The sequence below is a fragment of the Zootoca vivipara genome, chromosome 3 (genome assembly GCF_963506605.1).
Source record: "Zootoca vivipara chromosome 3, rZooViv1.1, whole genome shotgun sequence".
Lineage (NCBI taxonomy): Eukaryota > Metazoa > Chordata > Lepidosauria > Squamata > Lacertidae > Zootoca > Zootoca vivipara.
In genome coordinates this window covers 55,140,701-55,160,875 of record NC_083278.1, presented here as the reverse complement: position 1 = coordinate 55,160,875, position 20,175 = coordinate 55,140,701, and the positions used below count along the sequence as shown (strand labels likewise).

General features: G+C 44.1%; 1 protein-coding gene across 5 annotated transcripts in view; it reads left to right on the top strand.

Annotated features, from left to right (window-relative positions):
- The window catches only part of ECHDC1 (ethylmalonyl-CoA decarboxylase 1), a 29,841-nt gene extending 10,345 nt beyond the window's left edge, over positions 1–19,496 (top strand). For 4 of the 5 annotated variants that reach the window (XM_060272666.1, XM_060272665.1, XM_035108715.2 and 1 more), the window contains exons 2-6: positions 767–988; positions 6,019–6,161; positions 11,005–11,057; positions 12,759–12,839; positions 17,748–19,496. In XM_060272666.1, the coding sequence (XP_060128649.1) occupies positions 769–988; positions 6,019–6,161; positions 11,005–11,057; positions 12,759–12,839; positions 17,748–18,153 (903 nt within the window). In that variant the 5' untranslated portion in view covers positions 767–768 and the 3' untranslated portion in view covers positions 18,154–19,496. The remainder of the gene's footprint in view (positions 1–766; positions 989–6,018; positions 6,162–11,004; positions 11,058–12,758; positions 12,840–17,747) is intronic. The other variant, XM_035108716.2, reaches the window with a different exon arrangement.
- The last annotated feature ends 679 nt before the right edge of the window (positions 19,497–20,175 follow it).

Below are 20,175 nucleotides of genomic sequence, written 5' to 3'. Positions count from 1 at the left end.
CCAAGCCATACAGGGCTTTATAGATTATAACCAGCACATTGATTTATGCCCAGCAACAGACTGATGGCAAATGGAGCAGTTGCAACAAGCCGTTTCAGTTCTCCCTATAACAAGCGCCATTCAGGAATCTTACACAGCATCTTACACCTGCTGAAATTTCCAGACATCTTCCCACAGCAGCCCCACACCTGCATTTAGAGTTTGCTAATCTCTCTGTGTGTGTATTCCAAGGGATATTGCCTCTAACTGTAGAGGTAACCATCATGGCTAATGGTCCCTGGTAGTCGTTATCTTGCACAAAATCATCCTGTCCTCTTTTCCATCCATCTAAATTGGTGGCCATCACTACATCTTCTGGCAGTAAATCCCAGAGTTAAATACATCCTGTACGAAGAGGAGCTTTCTTTTGTCAGTTCTGAATCTTCCGACGTTGAGCTCTATTGGAAGGCCCCATGTTCTGGCAATTTGAAAGGGAAGAGTACCTAGACAACCAGATCTATAGAGGAAATCTAGACAGCCGGGCAGTCGAGAGGGAGTAAAGGATGATCTGGGAGGGAGAGGGTGGAAGCAGCCATCTCGGAGCCCTATGCAAGGTGGGGAGGGAAATCTCCCTGCTGTGAGAATGGTGTGTGTACGTGCTTCCTAGTGGGTGTTTTTGGTAGTGGTTGATATTCTTGGGCCAGAGTATCTTTAGATAGGTCTGAAAAACAAGATGCAGTTAGGCATCATCGACCTGGATTGATTTCTCCCATGTGCTCCTTTCCAGAAATGACCATTTTACTATGGAAGAGTTTTCATCGAATTACTCGTGGCAGATTGTTGCCACAAATGAGTATGTCTCTCCATAGGTATACTCATGGTTTTGAGGAGGAGAAAATAAAGAAGAAGCTCCAGCAATTTACAGGTGGATCTGTTGACCTTTCTAAAGAAGATGATGGGATTGGGATACTGACATTGAACAACCCAAGGTTTATGAATGCGTTTACAGGTATTAGCAATGTGTTGTAGATGGTTTTTGCAATTTGTTGTGGACATTTATATTTTCTCTCTGTCTCCTCTTTGCATGATGCCCAGAGAGTGATCGCTATTGGGTGTCTAGTATAGCAAATAAGTGAATGCTTTCTTAATTATTAATACATTTAATAATATGTGTTTGCTTCCTCTTAAGTACTGTATGTGCAACGGCAGAAATGACTCTTTAACACTTGCCTTCAGATGTGATGAGAATTCTCTTGCAATCACAGAGATTTTAAATGGGTCGTGTTCTTCACAGGGACTCTGTAATACCACACTTTAGATGTTGAAAAAGCCTTTTGTCACAACGGTTCAGTGAGCCTGAAGCCAGATGCCCCAGTTCTTTTCTCTTTGTTTTATATATCTGCCCAAATGTACTTAATTATTGGTTTATTTAAATTCATAGCCTGGTCTTTCCCTAAAGCTCCAAGTCCAAAGCAATATTCATAAGGATTTTCAATATAGGAATGCAGGTGGATTAACCAAACGCTGATCTAGAAATTGCTACTGAATGCCAGCATGGATTTTAAAAAAAGTCTTGTATTGCTTCTGGAAGTTGCTCTGACTTCCTCAGTGTTCCAGAGAAGGGGATAACAGCTAGACAAGCACTTTTCTATAGACTTGTGTGCTGTATTTGGCATTAAAGGGCTAATCACTGCTGACCGTGGAGACTGAAATTTGACCACAGGGTTGGAGGATTTAGGAAATCATAGGTCAAGTTCTCTCACTGTGAATTGCAGCTAGAAGCTTATAACAGTGGAGACCCTGGAATACTGATACATTCTCTCATTGGCTGGCGTTTGGCCACTGCATGCTTACGTTCTTTCAAGAGTGTGGATAGGATACTAATAAATTAATTAATAAAGGATTCAAATCAATAAATATACCATATCGAGAATCCATTAAATCATCTGGGGGGGGGTATTAAAAGTGTCAAGCCACAAGTTTACCAATGGGGGGGGGGATTCGCTAGAGAAGTGCAAGGAGCATTTACATGTGAGCATGTAGAGTAGTGACTGATAATGCTTTTCCTCTGGTGTGTGTGTGTGTGTGGCCAGCATGATTTTGTGGTTAGTCCTATCTCTTTTTCTGTTTTTGTTTTTTTAAAAAAAAGATGTGTAAGCCATTATATCATGCTCTCTCAGAAGCCATTTCATGTTACGTCACACTCCACAGCATCATTTTGTGAGACTGTACCGCATGCCCTGCGGCATGCAACTGACACCCACAGCACTTCCTCAAAATTCCAAATGTGCCCATTGGTTTAACAAAAAGGTTGGTGACCCCTCCCCCAGCCATTCCCCTGGCATTTTCCTTCAACCAGCACTTTCCAAAGTGTGTGGTAAAGAGGTGCATCCAGGACAGAGTAGACAATAGTTCTGTTTTTTAAAAATAAAAGTATAGATGCTGACAGTATAGCCTTTTCATATAGAATCATATATCATTATCATAAAATGTAAAGGTAAAGGGGCCCCTGACCATCAGGTCCAGTCGTGTCCAACTCTGGGGTTGTGGCGCTCATCTCGCTCTAAAAGGCCGAGGGAGCCGGCGTTTGTGTGTCGAGGCTTCCCAGAAAATTACCTTAAATAACTCACAACTGACAACAGAATTATGGTTTGGTTTTTGGCAAATAATTTAGGGCCACAACTTTATTAAATACACAATTTTAATCCGAGTGTTGGCTTAGGCTTTTGGTTATTCACTCGTCCTTCCTAAAGAAGGACTATCCCCATCTGTCCATCCAGGACAGGACTCAATCAGCTGTCCCCTTAGGACAGGACTCACCTCATCTGCCCCACGTGGCAGGACTCACATCAGCTGTCACCATTGGACAGGACTCACCTCATCTGCCCACGTGGCAGGACTCACATCAGCTGTCACCATTGGACAGGACTCACCTCATCTGCCCACGTGGCAGGACTCACATCAGCTGTCACCATAGGACAGGACTCACCACTGTCCGCTTGGACAGTTCCTGCTCCGACTTCCGCATGGAAGTCAAGTAAACATACCTGGGAGTGAGGAGGTGGCTGCGCCCAGTCATTCCCTCCTCACCTTCACCAAGAATGTTCCTCAAGGCTCTTGCTCTTAAAATTGGGCCCACCATCCCCGCCAATGGCGGGATGGTAAGGACAAGAGTGTAAGCCCCGAGATTCCTTTAACGGAATACTTCTATATGGAGCAAACGGAGGTGAGGGTAGGCATCCGTGTGCCACCCCCTCTACCAACCGATTAACCAACCAAAAGCCTAACCGCCAACCTAACAAGTTGTGACAATTTGCTAGCGCAGTAGGCGAAAACCAAGAGGCACAGCCAATCAGCCAATTGGAAAAATTCCTACTGACCCCTGAATACAGGCGGCCCCGAAGGCAATAGCAATGTCGTGCTAACCTGCAAGAAAGAAAGGGCGGGTGGGAGGGGTTCAAACGCCAGGCAAAAATGTGACCATAAAATGGTGGACGCAGCTTTAAGAGGGGCCCCAACAACCAATCAGATCCAAGGAATTTGCATACACACGCCCCCCATTACTCAGCATGAGCTGTGGCCTTACACAAACCAAACCCTAAGCTAAATTTCTTAACAGCCCTACCACAATCCGCTTTATATTATATGATATAAAGCGCTTTGTGTGTCGAGGCTTCCCAGAAAATTACCTTAAATAACTCACAACTGACAACAGAATTATGGTTTGGTTTTTGGCAAATAATTTAGGGCCACAACTTTATTAAATACACAATTTTAATCCGAGTGTTGGCTTAGGCTTTTGGTTATTCACTCGTCCTTCCTAAAGAAGGACTATCCCCATCTGTCCATCCAGGACAGGACTCAATCAGCTGTCCCCTTAGGACAGGACTCACCTCATCTGCCCCACGTGGCAGGACTCACATCAGCTGTCACCATTGGACAGGACTCACCTCATCTGCCCACGTGGCAGGACTCACATCAGCTGTCACCATTGGACAGGACTCACCTCATCTGCCCACGTGGCAGGACTCACATCAGCTGTCACCATAGGACAGGACTCACCACTGTCCGCTTGGACAGTTCCTGCTCCGACTTCTGCATGGAAGTCAAGTAAACATACCTGGGAGTGAGGAGGTGGCTGCGCCCAGTCATTCCCTCCTCACCTTCACCAAGAATGTTCCTCAAGGCTCTTGCTCTTAAAATTGGGCCCACCATCCCCGCCAATGGCGGGATGGTAAGGACAAGAGTGTAAGCCCCGAGATTCCTTTAACGGAATACTTCTATATGGAGCAAACGGAGGTGAGGGTAGGCATCCGTGTGCCACCCCCTCTACCAACCGATTAACCAACCAAAAGCCTAACCGCCAATCAAGCCAGCCCTGGCTTGCCGCCAACACTCAGAGACCTAACCAACTTTTTAAACCCTCAGACACATCACGCAGCCAAATGTCATACCCATCAGGGGATAAGTGAACCCCATCATCCCGATATAAAAGCGGGGCTCTAACATTAATTTCGGGATGACGAATCAAACTCCCCCCGATTTCGTACACCCGTTTGGATGCTGCGCTGTTAACCCTCTTCCTAGCTCTTTCCCCAGCCAGAGGAGGAATATCACCCCGCCATTGCATCCTCTGCAACATTTGGGACCAAAAAACGACGGTATCAGGGAACCAAGTCCTTATCTCCAACAAATCTCGTAGGATAGCCAGGCGAAGAGATAACGGGTCCACAGCGGGTATGTCATTTTCTCCCAGCTGGATCACCAGGGCGGACGGGCACCCGAGCAAGAGGGCTTTGCGCCGCGGCAAAGGGAGAAGCTCCCCCCAGCGCATGCCCCTCTTGCCCATCCAGGTCACTTGGATGTTGGATGGAAGGCCAAGTCGAGGACCCAATGGCGTTTGGCCAGCGCGAAGGCCTGCCCAATGGACTATGGAATGTCCCACCATCCATATGTGCACGTCCGCGAGCCCTGGAAAAACATTGGAAAACAAACGACAAAGTTAGGAGCGCTTCCGAACATAAGATCTATACGCTGCAGATTTCCACCTGCCCAAATCCTTAATAGCATCAACCGAAAGACCCCAGTGGGCCGCCGTAGTGGCGGCCCCAATGCGAAAGGAATGAGGAGCGTAATTAGCGGCCACGCAACCGCATGCCGCTATCACCTTCCTCATAACTCTAGTAAATTGCAGCCTAGTCATCGGGTTACCATCCTGATGCACAAACAAGGGGCCCTCCCCAGCTGGCCTTTCCGCCAAGAATTTGGCTACGTCCTTAACCGGGCAGGGGCCCGTCTGCCCCGTAGCAGGCAGTCGCATTACTGCTCCTTTACCAGCCTGGTCGGTCTTGGAACTCCGAATCGTGATTAACAATTCCGTTGGTGACAGACGTATGTCCTGGAGTAGCAAACCCCTTGGCACCCCCTGACGCATCTGACCCCCTACAATTTCACCAATTCTCAAAGCGCCAAAAAAGGCCACTGAGAAGGCGGCCGAAAACAAACGGGCCTCATATTTAGACCAACACACCACCCTAAGCTTCAATCTCATTTTAGTGAGAAGGTCAAAAGAAATCGGGTTCCTGGTAGGGGAACGGGGAGGACCAAGCCTGCCCCATCCCTCCATGGCCTTACGCACCACAAATTTGGCGCAAGGGTCCCTATTAAAAAACAATTTCGAGAAAAATGAAATGGCCGCAGACTGGAGCTTTATGGTCCTGGCAGCCCTTCCCAGGTGAAACAGGTGTGCCAAATATTGAAGCACCTGGGAAGAAGAGGGGCGGGCCGCTCCCTCCACCGCGAGCGACTGACTGCGAAAAGTTAAAAAGTCAGTCCAAGCTTTTTGATAAGCCCGCAGGGTAGAGGGGGAAACAGAAGCAGCTACTCCCTGCAAGACTAGCAGCTGCCAAGGTTCCACCTCGCGCCACCTGGGTCCCATCATTATCATAGAACCATATAATTGTGAAGTTTTCAAACTAGTTTTTCTAATAAAGACGCATTCTACAGGTGACCCTCGTATGTTCCTTCTTTTGATGGCAGGTGTGATGATGCTAGAGCTACAGGAGAGGGTTGCTGAATTGGAAAACTGGACAGATGGAAAAGGGCTGATTGTCCATGGCGCAGCAAACACTTTTTGTTCAGGGTCTGATCTGAATGCTGTCAGGGCGCTGTCCAGCCCACAGGTAAGTGATGGTAGAAATCAAATTCTCAGGCGCTCTTTAATGTTCTGAGCCACTTGTTCCTCAATGAAAGATGACCCAGCAGCCTCAGTTCTGCAAATCACCATAAGGAAACAATAACAATTACTCTGTTTTGTGTCTGGATGCTGAACGTGCTTTCAGCATTTCAGAAGTGAATGACAAATTGCAAGTAGGGCAAGTGTAGGGGTTGTGTCTTTGATTTATTACTCAGAAGTTCCCCACAGGAAATCCTTCCTTCAGCTTATTCCATTTCTTTTTTAAAACTTTTTTTAAAAAATTGGGCTATTCAGAGAAATGAGACTGGTTGCAGATAGTAAGATGAGCTTGATTGGTTTCCCAAGCTGTTAAAGTGGATCAGTCTCCTTCACCTGCAGCTCAGTTAATGGGAAAGAAATCTATGTGGAGGGAGACTCCCATTAAAAGGATGCTATTTAGACCACATTCCAAATACAGTGGTCCCTTGGTTGTCGAACTTAATCCGTTCGACTCCAGGAACCTGCAGGAACTTCCTGCATTCAATTGGAAGCCATGTAAGTCGCGTTGGATGTTCGGCTTCCAAGAAACGTTCCCAAACTGGAACACTCACTTCTGGGTTTGCGGGGTTCGGGAGCTGACTTGTTCAGGAGACAAGCCGTTCAACAACCAAGATAACACTGTACCCACTTATCTGGGAACAAGCTCCATTGAATTGAATGGGACAACTTCTGAGAAGAATTTTGTAGATTGCAATTATTCCTCAGGCAGCAATCCTATGAACACTTGGAAGTAAGTCCCACACTGGGATGGGTTTCTGAGTAAACCTACATAGGATGTGGCAGAAATTCCCAGTATCAAGATGGTTGTTGTTCTTGGCCCCAGAGGATATTTGTCCATTTTATTCCCTGCAATCACATCTCATTCTTTGCAAGAATTCAGCCACAGCCTTTGTTTAAATAATGGTAGGATTAATAGTAGGTTTTTTAAAAAAGACTTGGATCCATAAAGCAACGTGGGACAACTAAAAGCTATCATTAGTGCTGAGTAACCTGTCCAGTGCTGTAACATGTCAATTAACAGTTGTTTTAAAGCCAGCGTTGAAAAGTGCTCTCACTTTCCTCAGGACAAAATGAAATGACTGGCTTTGTTTATTGTTACAGCAAGAATAAAAGATGGTGCTCTCCTAACTGATCACTGTATGTTTCTATCCTTTGGAAATCTCATTTCCAAAATGTGAGAAATAAAATAAATTTACTCCTTGGCATGAGTCATAAACTTGTGCTATTACTGTGACCCAAAATTTGCTTCAACAAAATTGTTTCCTGGGTTTGTTGGCATGGAGCACACATTGTATATTCCTCACAGTATGAAACAGGGAGGTCTGACTTGATTTGGTTAAAACACTTTCTCAGCAGCAGACTCGCCCCCCTTTTTTAGTTTTTTAAAAAAGTATTTGTTAAATTCCATTCTTAGTAAGCATGTCAGACTTCCCAAATCACTTTGGTAATTAGCTGTGTAAAGTTATCTCACATTCTGTGTCCCATTGATTACAATAGGAGAGTTAAGCATGTGCTGTAATCTCTCCCTTTTGAAATTCATTTCACTTGGCTGAATTCCCCCCCCCCCCATATCCAGCATTAGTCATTTTGAAATCTGTGGATTTAAGCCTACTCTGAGTATGACAAATGTTGCATATCACCCTCTGTTTAACTACAGTGAGGGGTTCTTTTGCTTTCTGATATCTGAATCATAGGAGAGTTGTTTCTAAATAATGGCTCAAAACTCCCAGTGTCTTTCAAGAACCTTGAGTGTGAGTTTTCAGACCATATCTTGCCTGGCAGTAATTTATTTTCACCCTTGCTTGATGTTTCTCGCTGCGCAATTTGAAAATAATTACAGTAAGTCTTGCATTTTGGGGATTGCACCTAAAGCCAAAATGCATATAGTCAAAACATATTGTGTACAATGGCAAGTGGGACTGCCAAAGTCTTTTCTTCTCAGATGCCTGCCTCCTTTCTTCCCTTCTTTTAAGTGTTAAAAAATAAATAAATTGCCAAGTGCATAAAGCTCACAAGTTAAATGTGTGTGAGTTGCAGGCTTATTGTATAGCATATTACAGGGTCACAAACAGGTTTTGTTGTTGGGGAATGGTGTTGCCTTGTGGGTGTTGAGAAAAAACGAAAAATGTCACTGGTCTTTTCCAGCAGTGGTGAAAAGGCATCACTCTGATGACTTGGCTACTTGGTATTGCTTAGCTTAACACAGCATGGCAGCAAAAAGGACTGGGGAGAAGCAAAGCTCTTCTCCGGGAGCTCACATGTTTGTGTGGTCTCAATAACCCATATGGTATCTGAAGAAGTGTGCATGCACACGAAAGCTCATACCAACAACAAACTTAGTTGGTCTCTAAGGTGCTACTGGAAGGAATTTTTTAATTTTGTTTTGACTACGTCAGACCAACATGTAATCAGTAACCCATGGTTTAACTTATTGTGTGGTACAGAGCAGCTAAATGTTAGCTGGAAATCTTCTCTGAAAGAATTACCCAAACCGCTGGAGATGTCTTTCTGTAGCAGCCAGTTTTGTCGGAGGAGAATGTTTGATATGTAAGATACGGCTATGAGTGGCTACCTGCTAGTCATGAAGGCTATATATGCAGCCTCCTTTCACCTGCCTATGGACTTCCTAGAGGAATCTGATTGGCCACCATGGGAAATAGGATGTTGAACCAGATAGGTGCTTTTGGTCTTATTCATCAAGGGCTCCTCTTAAATCTACTGGGCTCATTTAACTGAAGCCAAGAGCCCAAGCCTATTCAGTCTCTGCCTTCCATGGCATTTAATTAATAAGATATTAATAATGGTCTGCACTCCCCAGTCTGCCTTCTGGTTGGCATTCAAGAGTTAGACCAGCTGACAGTGTTACTTTGTAGAAGTAGAAATGCTGTGAGATCATTAATGTGGCTTTGTTTTGAAACTTTTCACTATGAATAGTTCCTCTCCCCCCCCCCTCCCTTCCATAAACACAGGAATCTTTGTATTCACTGAAGCTTTAGACTTCTCTTCTGGCCTGCTTTGAGCATTGCTCGGGATGTTTTTTAAGTTAAATAGTGAGATCACTGCTTAGGGTGGGAAATGTCTTTGTTCTTCAGCTTTATTCAATCCTATTTCATTTATGAATAGAATTTGTATTCCTAATTATATTATTTATATATATGTGCCTTTCACCCTGAGCTGCCTTGGGGTGTCTTACAACAGTTAAAAAGTGAATGCAAGCCAACAGCATACCATGTCAAAATTGCAGAGAGAGAGATGTACAGCCACTCAGGCTACCTTTAGGTAGACGAAGAAGGGAACAAAAATATGTGCCAAATAGAGAGGAATAAAAACAGAAATGGCTAAGGGTCTCAAATTCATTTTTAAAAAATGTTTTGCAAAATAAAAAAGCCTGTGTATTGCAAAAGCTGTGAATCGGCATCTAGAGACCACCGGGTCCCTATTTCAGCCACTAAGCAGTGTACAAAATAACAAATGCAATGTGTTTATATAACAAACAGCCTGAGAAACTACAAGATAATATAAGGTAACAAAAAGAAAAGTGCCCAAAGCAAAAACACAGCAGCACATTTTGAATTGTCTTTAGTCAGGAGCCCCTTCCCTCTTCAGCCTCTACCTTGCCAAGGCACACTCTGACCCAAAATGCAACACTCACCCCACTATTCACCATCCCACCCAAATTCTGTGCTACATCTACATAAATCATACACTATGCACTAATTTCATATCACCCATCCCAGGCATCCCCAAACTGCGGCCCTCCAGATGTTTTGGCCTACAACTCCCATGATCCCTAGCTAACAGGACCAGTGATTGGGGAAGATGGGAATTGTAGTCCAAAACATTTGGAGGGCCGAAGTTTGGGGATGCCTGGCCCATCCCATTCTACGTGTTCACCAGCACACACAAGCACACCATTAACCCAGTCACTCCCACTTGGTCACAAACACTATCTCCAGTCATTCATTCCACTGAGGCCTGACAGTGGGGACAACAAGCTTGTAGCAATGCTGACTTGCCCTCTTAACCCGTTTGGATGGGGGGGAATAGTGGGTGAGTCCAGCAAGTGGTTAATGCATCATTATGTGGCAGGATGGTGCTGCAACCACTCCTAATAAAGCCTGCCCTGGATCCAGTGGCAGGAAACACCTTCCACCTAAGTGCAAAGACCTCCGTTCTTGGGAAAGTGCTTGAGGGGGCTTAGTATAGATGTTCTTGGATGAAACCAGTTATTCTGGCCCTTACCAGTTTGGGGTAGAATCTGGTTTTACAGCCCAATTGACCTTGCTATCCCTGATGGATGACCATCAGGAGAAGGTCAAGTGTGGTGTAGTGGTTAAGAGCAGTAGACTCATAATCTGGGGAACCGGGTTCGCTTCCCCGCTCCTCCACATGCAGCTGCTGGGTGACCTTGAGCTAGTCACACTTCTCTGAAGTCTCTCAGCCCCACTCACCTCACAGAGTGTTTGTTGTGGGGGGAAGGGGAAGGGAAAGGAGAATGTTAGCCACACTGAGACTCCTTAGGGTAGTGATAAAGCGGAATATCATGTCCCAGTGCTTAGTTTGTCCCCAGTGCTATTTAGCATCTTTCTGAAGCCATTAGTAGCAGTCAGTAGCAGATTTGGAGCACAATGTCTTCAGTACAGTTAAGAGTACAGAACCTAGGCAAAACGTTTAGGAAATTTATTATATGCAAGCTCAGTTGGAATCAGCAGAACATGCCAGAACAGCTCTTCCCTTTGGGCATTTGCGTACCTCAGGATAATTTTAACTGTTTTCCTCCTTCTTTATAGGATGGGATGGACATGTGTATGTTCATGCAAAACACCTTAACCAGGCTCATGAGGTTAGTGTGTTTTGTCTGGTTAACTTTTAAAATGTTCAACAGCTTGAATTGTAGCAAAAAATAAATAAATCCAAAAGTGGCACCTCATGCTCGCATGTTGCATAAATTATAAGCCTGTAAAATGTTGGAAACTAAAATGTTGGCTCTTATAAGCAGATGACATTTAGAACTCTTGACGTTTTCCAAAATGACAAAAAAGCCCTTGGTGGTAGGGGCAGGGACATACCACCCCCTGAAACTTCTGTCTCAATTTCTAGAAAGTGTTGAAGTCATCTCTTAAAAGTTGGCAAGCAGTTATGTCCACAACCTACATAGGGGTATGGAAGCAACATGTGCAGAGGAGGAGACTGTTAGTTTAATCCACCATCTGTTCCCCCACCCCACCCCCACAAAGGTTTCTCTCTCTCCAGCATTTCTTAAGGCTCTCTTAGTAACCAGGAAGCCGTATTTCTCGTGCCGCTATTGTTTTGGATTATTTCTGACCTTCAGTTTTATGAGAGGGCATTTTTGTAGAATGACCTAAGGACTTCCAGATGAGAAACAAAAGTCTGTCCTCCGACATTTAATCCTGTTCCCCATTGTTTCAGACGTTTCTATAACAGAATGCAGACTTACTGCTGCATAGAATAATCACTGCCCAAGGTCACATGAGAATAAGGTGACAGAGGATGAAAGATCACGAGGCAAACTTGTGGGGGAGAGGAAGCTTCGAAAAACAAATTCCCCAAAATTTGTAGCCAGTAACCTCTCAGTCTCCAGTTCTTCACGACACAGTTGAAGGAATAATCTTATAACTGAGTTTCATTATCGGTTCATGTCAATGTTGGGGGCTGTAGCTTTCATACACTTTTTCTAATTTTGGCCTCTTGAGAGCTAAAAGCCACACTAGCCAGGTACAAATATTAGCTTTTGAGTTGTTCCTCTAAATGTGTCATACAGAATAAAAAAAGATTAGAAAATTTAACAGAATGTCTGACGCTGGTTATGTGTTTTCCCCTAAAAGAAACATATTTATATGCAGAAGTAAGGTAGCTTTCCCGTGTGTGTGTGTGTGTGTTTGTGTGTCATGACATGACACCATAAATGGACCTTGCCTCTTGGCCTATGAAAACCAAGGCAGGGTGCTCTGAATTATGAGTGGGAAGGTACCGGGTAGGTGAATTCTGAATGCCATTAGTGAGCCTCCATCTCCTCCTTTGAATATGTTTTCCATAGTCTGTGCTATGCACATGGAGGGCAGAGGTGATTTTGGTCTTAACAGGCGTGGGTGCTATTAGGGCAGATATACTAAACAGGTGCCAGTCCTCCATAAAGTCTGAAAAACATAAAAGCTTACAATTTCTTCTCTCTCTCTCTCTCTCTCCCCCTCTCCCTCTCCCCCCCCCCCCCCGGCAGTCTTCACAATGTGTGTTTTACTTTCACCTTTTAAAAAAAAAAATTTAAAAAGTAATTTTATTAATCTAGATTTTCAAGATAGCCTACAAAAGAGAACCGTAAAACAAATATGAAGCAGATCCACTGCTTTTTTGTATTTTTACTGTTGCTATGATAATTGCTTTTGTTTCTGATGTTTATGTGTCATGCTTACTTTCCTGAAACCATTGTTTGTCTTGGTTGGAATAGCATGCCCTTTGATCATTTAACCCTTTGACTGTAGTTGTGATTTTGAATGGTTTCTTTCTTGCTGCCTGTTTTGTGTAGGTTACCTCTGGTTACAGTTGCATTGGTGCAAGGGAAAGCTCTTGGAGGAGGAGCGGAACTCACCACTGCATGTGACTTCAGGTAGGGTTACCGTAAATGCATCGCTGAGCAGACTTGGGACCCTGTTCAGACATTGTTTTCACATTTGGATTGTGCCCAGGGAAAGAGTGGCAGATACGATCACATCTACTTCATTCTCCTAGCAGTTTTCTTTCATGCTGCCATAGCATTTTAGTATCGTGGGGTTTCTTAAACAATCATTTGTGCTGTTTCCTCTGGGCTTTAAATAGAATAGATTGCCTTGAGTGTATGTTGATAGAAAGGCAAGTTAACAATTTTTTTTATAAATCAAAGGGAATATTTTAAAGGGAACGCCTCCATCCCTACATTTGAGTGTTTTGTCCTATGTTGTGAAAATATGCCAACAGGGAATCTTTTTAACTTCCACAATAAGAGAACTGGTTACATAAGAACAGGAGAAGAGATCAGGCCAAAGTCCCACCTAGCCCATCATCCTGGTTTCTCAGGGGTTTTCCAAATGTGTATGGGAAGCCCAAAAGAGGACATGAGTACAACAGACCTTTCCCCCGCTCATTATTCCCACCCACTGTATGGTGATACAGAGGGATACTGCAGCAGAACATAACCATTTTGACTAGAAGTCATTGATAGCCATATCCTCCATGAATTTGTCAAATCCTCTTTAAAAACCATCTGAATGGGCGGCCATCACTACTTCCTGTTGCTTAGTTATAAAGTCAAGCAATTCCACTACCCCCTTTCTTTATATTTGAACAGCTCATTTTGGGGAAAAGCCTGAGAACAAAATGCTGGTCTCTTTAATGGCATAGATTCCCAATTACATACTAACTTTCCTGTCACACAGCAAGCTGAACGCCCCCCATGGATTCTGTCTACCTGAAGTAATTAGGAAATCTCTCCCTGTTGTCACCTTTTTAATTCCTCCTTGCTAGCTTGTTGAGAAGTATCAACATTTCATCCTCTTAGGGACGCAGGTGGCACTGTGGGTTAAACCACAGAGCCTAGGGCTTGCTGATCAGAAGGTCAGCAGTTCGAATCCCTGCGACGGGGTGAGCTCCCGTTGCTCGGTCCCAGCTCCTACCAACCTAGCAGTTCAAAAGCACGTCAAAGTGCAAGTAGATAAATAGGTATTGCTACAGCGGGAAGGTAAACGGCATTTCCGTGTGCTGCTCTGGTTCACCAGAAGCGGCTTAGTCATGCTGGCCACATGACCTGGAAGCTGTACGCCAGCTCCCTCGGCCAATAATGCGAGATGAGCGCACAACCCCAGAGTCGGTCACGACTGGACCTAATGGTCAGGGGTCCCTTTACCTTTAACTTTAGGCATCCCTTGTCAAGTCCCCAAGTGCCTGTAGTGATTGTCTGAGTGCGCACAGCCATACCTGCATAGAGAATTGTATCTACAGGGTTAAAAAAAGGGCCATCTCCTCAACATCATGGGTGATCCTTGCTCTTTTGTCTAGTGTGGGTTGTTTAGACAGTAAACTGTTTTTCTGCTTGCGCTATCTTACCTGTTCTCTCCCTCCTCTCCTTATACCTTCATCTCCGACTTTAATTAATAACTTCTTCATTTGAAACCTGGGGGTGGGGTGCTGATTGAATACTTTTGGCAACCCAGGGGTCTTCCCCCTGCATGTCAGACTGCTCTTTCAGACTGCATGCTTTGGTGGAAAGCAGGGGAGGGCAAAACAGGCTGACCTGGTACAGTGGTTAAAGCATTGGACTAGGCTTTACTCAGCCTTTAAGCTCACTGAGCGACCTTGGGCTAGTCACTGTTTTTCAGCCTAACTTACCACACAGTTTTGTCACTAGGATAAAATGACAAGCGGGGAGAAGGTGGGATATACACTTATGTACTAAATAAATAACAAAACCACTCATTGGTGACATGAGAGTTAGCTGGTGATTGTCCCCAATGCCATTTTTCTCGAAAAAGAGATGCCAAAACTCACTATGAACACTTGTTCTCTTGGAATGGCAATGGCACCCACCTGAGAGGTGCCAGAACTGAGTTCTGGCAAGTTCCGGCTGAAAAAAAGAAAAGCCCTAGTTGTCCCCTCCCAGATAGACATGCAACTCTTGGGAGTTCCTTTTTCTGGTAGCTGGGGTGGCAGGTGGAAATGGAAGTGTCACAGGCTGGCTTTGCTCTCCAGGTGGCTGGGCATTCACCATGCTCATGTGCTGCTGGAGGATGAGCTAATGTTACAGGCATGCCAGAAAAATGCTGGCTATTTGGAGTTGAGGCCCTGTTAGCTTAGCCAAAGGTTAGGGGTACTGGGTGTTCATAGAATTGTAGAATTGGAAGGTACCCCAAGGGTCATCTAGTCCAACCCCTGCAATGCAGGAATCTCAACTAAAGCACCTATGACCCGTGGATCACATCCTCTACCTGCCGTCTTCCTTTTGTGTTCAACTCCTGTGCTAATGTCAGCTCCTTGTGTCGGAATCTATGTAATTAGGCAGTTGACGTAAAATAATTTGGCCTTGTACCACGATCAGGTTATTTGGCACAGAAAAAAGAAGTTGAAGAGCTCTTTGCAGAAACAAATTTTCAACTTCCTTTAAGGGGAGGTGGGGGGGGAGGATCATTTAAAAATAGCTTTGCATTTAGCTACAGAGTTTAGATATTACTGTATAATTACAAGCATGAAATACTGTATAATTACAAGCTGGCCTGAGGTGGGGAACTTCATTTTGATATCTCATGTTTAATGCTTCTGCTAACTGAAGATATGGCTTTAACTTCAATCACTTTCAAACTCCGCCCAGTGCTACTAGCAATGATATAGAAATGGAGGGGGGTGGAGAATAGGGCATTAACATAGGTCTGATTACTACATTACATGGCTGGCTTTTTTTGTGGCTCTGTCCCACAGTGCTCTGGTAAGGGAAGAATAAAGAAATTCGAGGATAGGGAGGAACTTGCTGGCACACGCTTTATGTGAACCAAGTCCTCAGGCCCCCCTTCTCTGTTGCAGTTCAAGGGAGATGCAGAGCGGGGAAGCAGAAGTTTGTAAGCTGGAGGTCAGTTCCACTGATCACTCTGTTCTGGGAGAAGGTGGCCTTTGAACCGGACTAGAAAATAAAATGCTGAGCAGATTTCTATCCTGAATAGCCCACACTTACCTTGTCCGGATAAATGGAGGAGGCACAGCCTAGACCTTTATAGACATTTTAGGTTAGAAGGTCGGCAGTTTGAATCCGCGCGACGGAGTGAGCTCCCGATGCTCTGTCCCAGTTTCTGCCAAACTAGCACTTCTGAAGCACATCAGTGCAAGTAGATAAATAGGTCCGCTATGGCTGGCCGCATGACGCGGAAAGTTGTCGGTGGACAACGCCGGCTCCCTCAGCCTGAATGCGAGATGAGCGCCATAACCCCAGTCGCCTTTGACTGGATTTAGCCATCCAGAGGTCCTCTACCTTTACCTATGATATTCTTGAAGCAGACTCTACATCTGTAAAGTCCCCCCCCCTCCAGTCAGTCTAGAATACTGCCAGAGGTGTCTGGGATTTGTAACTCTTGATACTTCAACAGGCCTGAAAATGTGGGAGAGCTTATCTCTACACATCTCCTAATTAGAAACTTATGTTGAATTTCATATTTGCAAAGCACATTTGTACATGGGCAGAATACACACAGCTTTGTTGCGTGTGTAAGTGATACCAAAGTAGATTCTGAGATATGTGGCTCCATCGCACTCCCCTCCTCTCCTCACTCCCCCTGCTTGCCAGTGATAAAGCTTTGGAGCTATGGCAGATCCAATTCTTGCATTTTCTAGGTTGCTTATCCTTCTCTTCTAGGAAAACTGTAAAAATCATTAGTATTCCAGACCATACCATTTGAATCACAAGCCATATCATTAGAGAGGAACACACAAGCGTCGTCGTGTAATGGTTATGGTCTTTTTATTTCTTCTTCTTAAATCCAGAGCAGTGGTTCAGTAAACAAGATGCCTTTAATGTGAAATAAAGTTTCCTCTGTTCACAGTTCTCCTTTCTTACATATATATGGCCTAAATTTCACACCGAGCATTCACATATGAGCTCTTCTTGAGAAATGTAAGCTGGCAAAACACTGCGGCGAGCATGGTGTGCTCACAGAAATAAAGTGCAGGCTAAGAAACAGAGGGATCACTTTATGCATGAAGCGTGAGGGATACTCGTTTTTAGTCTTCCATTGGTCAGCTGAGTTCATGATATCTGCAGTGACCTGCAAAAGTCAGACCAGCCTTTTTAATCATTTGCGTTTTAAACACGTTTTTAGAGCTGCAAGCCGTGGAGGCTGTCCTGTTATAAAAAATGGGACACGACTCCACCTAACTCAGTCTGCCTGCCTTCAGCCTGTCTCAGATCTACCCGTAGAAGGTGGAGATTCAGCCTGGCTCCCTTTGCATTCAAAGCATGGGCTCCACTCCTGAGCTACCTTCCCTTATGTTTAATTTGGTTGTGTGCTGGCCAATTTCCATCCTGCTTCAAACAATGTGTCTGATAGCTCAGTTGGCTAGAGCATGGTGCTGATAAGGCCAAGGTTGCAGGTTCAATCCCTGTATGGGACAGCTGCATATTCCGGCATTGCAGGGGGTTGGACTAGATGATCCTCAGGGTCCCTCTCAGCTCTACAATTCTATGTATATAGCCCAGAGTTGCCATTTTCCCAGCAGCATGGACCACAGTGTTTTGGATTATTGTCTAGTTGCTGGTGTTTTTTTCCTCAGACTAGTCATTGAAAATGAGCATAGGTTGTCCTTTGCATTACTTTGGATTCAGTCTCTGCAAATCGCTTGCTTGATGTAGCATTAGCCTGCCTAACGTTAGAAAACACTTGCAGTCTGCATCTTGCCATCCGAAATTGTGCTTTGCATAGGAATGAGGCAGAGAGAACTGAGATGGCTTGACTGGTAAGCTTCAGTATAAATTAACAACTGAATACTTGTTTCTCACTGACAGGTTAATGACCCCGGAGAGCGAAATTAGATTTGTCCACAAGCAGATGGGCTTAGTACCAGGCTGGGGAGGAGCTGCCAGGCTCGTACAAATCCTTGGCAGCAGCCCTGCCCTCAAGTTGCTGAGTGGTGCTGTAAAAGTGGACCCAGAGACCGCCCTTCGTATTGGCCTGGTAGAAGCCGCGTTGTCCTCATCTGATGAACTTGAGTCACTGGAAGAAACACGCACATGGCTCAGACCATACACAAAGGGCCCTCCTGCAGTAATTCAGGCTGTGAAGAAAGTGGTTTCTGCAGGACGAGAGCTGCAATTGGAAGCTGCCTTGATGACTGAAAAAGAGATTTTTGGAACTGTTTGGGGTGGGCCTGCCAATTTACAGGCTTTGGCTCAGAGAACAAAACATAAATGACACACAAAAGAAATGGTTTTGATCTTTCTTTTCCAAACAAACAGCTGCTGCCAAATAGGGATTTGGGAGAAACTGTAAAGAATTGTATTAACTCAGTGGGCATTAACTTTCTGGGATGTTTGATTATAAGCCCCACTATACTCTGATCACAGCTAGTGGAGAGTAGGGAAATTTGTTCTTGAAAAATAAAAGAAATGCTAGGAGCTTAGTCCCAGGTAGGGTAAAATATATACCACATATATATTTCCCTTCCAGCAACTTGCTGCATATTGCACGTGGAGGTTGTATGCATATGGAAGTCTGCAAATCAGCCGGGAGACACTTGCATCCCAGTGAGTATATGTATGTTTCTCTCTCTTGTAGTAAGAGCTGTCATACTTGGAGTAGTAATTAAACTTACTCTTTCGAATCATCTTCAATGAATGCATTATTTTCATGTGCATTATGTTATGTACAGCCATAATATTTTGAAAGGCAAGTGCAACATTTTAGCCAAGTTTATCCTTGCAAAGACCTGAGATGGATGCAAGATAATCCTTTTCAAATGGGTTTGGTTGTTGTTGATGTCTCCGGTAAAGCTCTTGGAAATAAGCATGTCCAAGTTTGACAAAGTTTGATAATAAAAAAAAGGTTTAGCCCTGTCTACATGTACACTGAAAATTGGCCAGGTCAAAACTAAAATAAGTAACAGTACAGTTTTCCTCAAACTTCATCTAGTTGGTACTCAGTGAGCTCATACACTACATGCACAGCCCCAAAGCTCCTGCCTTCAGCTTATTAAACCATCTCAAACTTATACCAGAAAGGTTACTGTTCGTTTGTTGCAGAAGAAACAAAGAATCTTGAGGCACCTTAACAACCAACAAATTTATTATGCCATAAGCTTTCATGAACCCAAGTACACAATGTATCTGATTAAGTGGATTTCATCTACAAAAGCTTATGCATTTGTTATTCTTGAAGGCGCTGTAAGACTTTGTTTTAAGTGCAAGAACATCTCACCTTCATCTTAGGTCTTTGTGTAGATAAAGTTGGCAGACACGTTAAAAGGGATTTTCACACAATCTTATGCTGTATCTGCAAATCAGTGACGGTGTCTAGGCATATATGGAACAAAGGCCTATTGGATGGATTTCCCGGTTAACTTAATTGACCTTACCTGCCTCAGCCTTTACAAGAAAGCATCTCCAAGATGACTTGCATCTGCAAACTTGCAATTGCATTCAAAGTGCCAAAACCAGTATCTAGCTGCTTTGTGGAAACAGTAAATTGGTTTTGTATACAATATCCTTGATGCATTTAAAGCTGTAGTTTCTATAGTATAAACTTCCTCATATTTGTGTTAGGACTGCAAGAACTTTGAGTCAAGCAAGTCATTACTTCTGTTCTGTTTGTAATACTGTACTATTATTTGTAGTTCTTCCTTTCTAATGATGACCCTACTGTTATTCTTTTTATGTCACCTGGGAGGCGGGGTGGGAAATAGACCTTATCGGAGCCAGTAATGATAACAATTGATCCAGCACAGAGGAGTGCAGGTTTTATTTTTCTTTCTTCTTTTTGATGATACACTCAGCATACAAGGCTGTGACAAATCAGGAAGTCTGTTACGGCAATACATTTGCAGTGGTGGGTGAAACACGGCCACCTCTTGACTCCAGCTTTCTGCAGCACAGCTTCTTCGTAACTCAATTCATCAAGAAAAACTGACGTGTTCATTGATAAAATATCACATAAACATTTCTAACCTATTGGGTGCAATACTGGAAAGAATATATGTGCTTCTCCTGAGATTAGAGAAGAGCAGGTGCTCAACAGCTAACAAATGAGCCTTGGAGATTCTTGGAAAGCAGCAAGAGTCCCTCACATGCCCACCGACCTCCTAGCTCAGAGAATGGTGTGATATGAAGTAAGACCCTACTTCTCTCTCAGCATGGTGAGTCATAAGAAGCATGAATTTTGGCTTGTTATCAAGGCAAGCCAAGGATTGTGAATCCCTGCTAGAGGCTTGCACAGAGAATC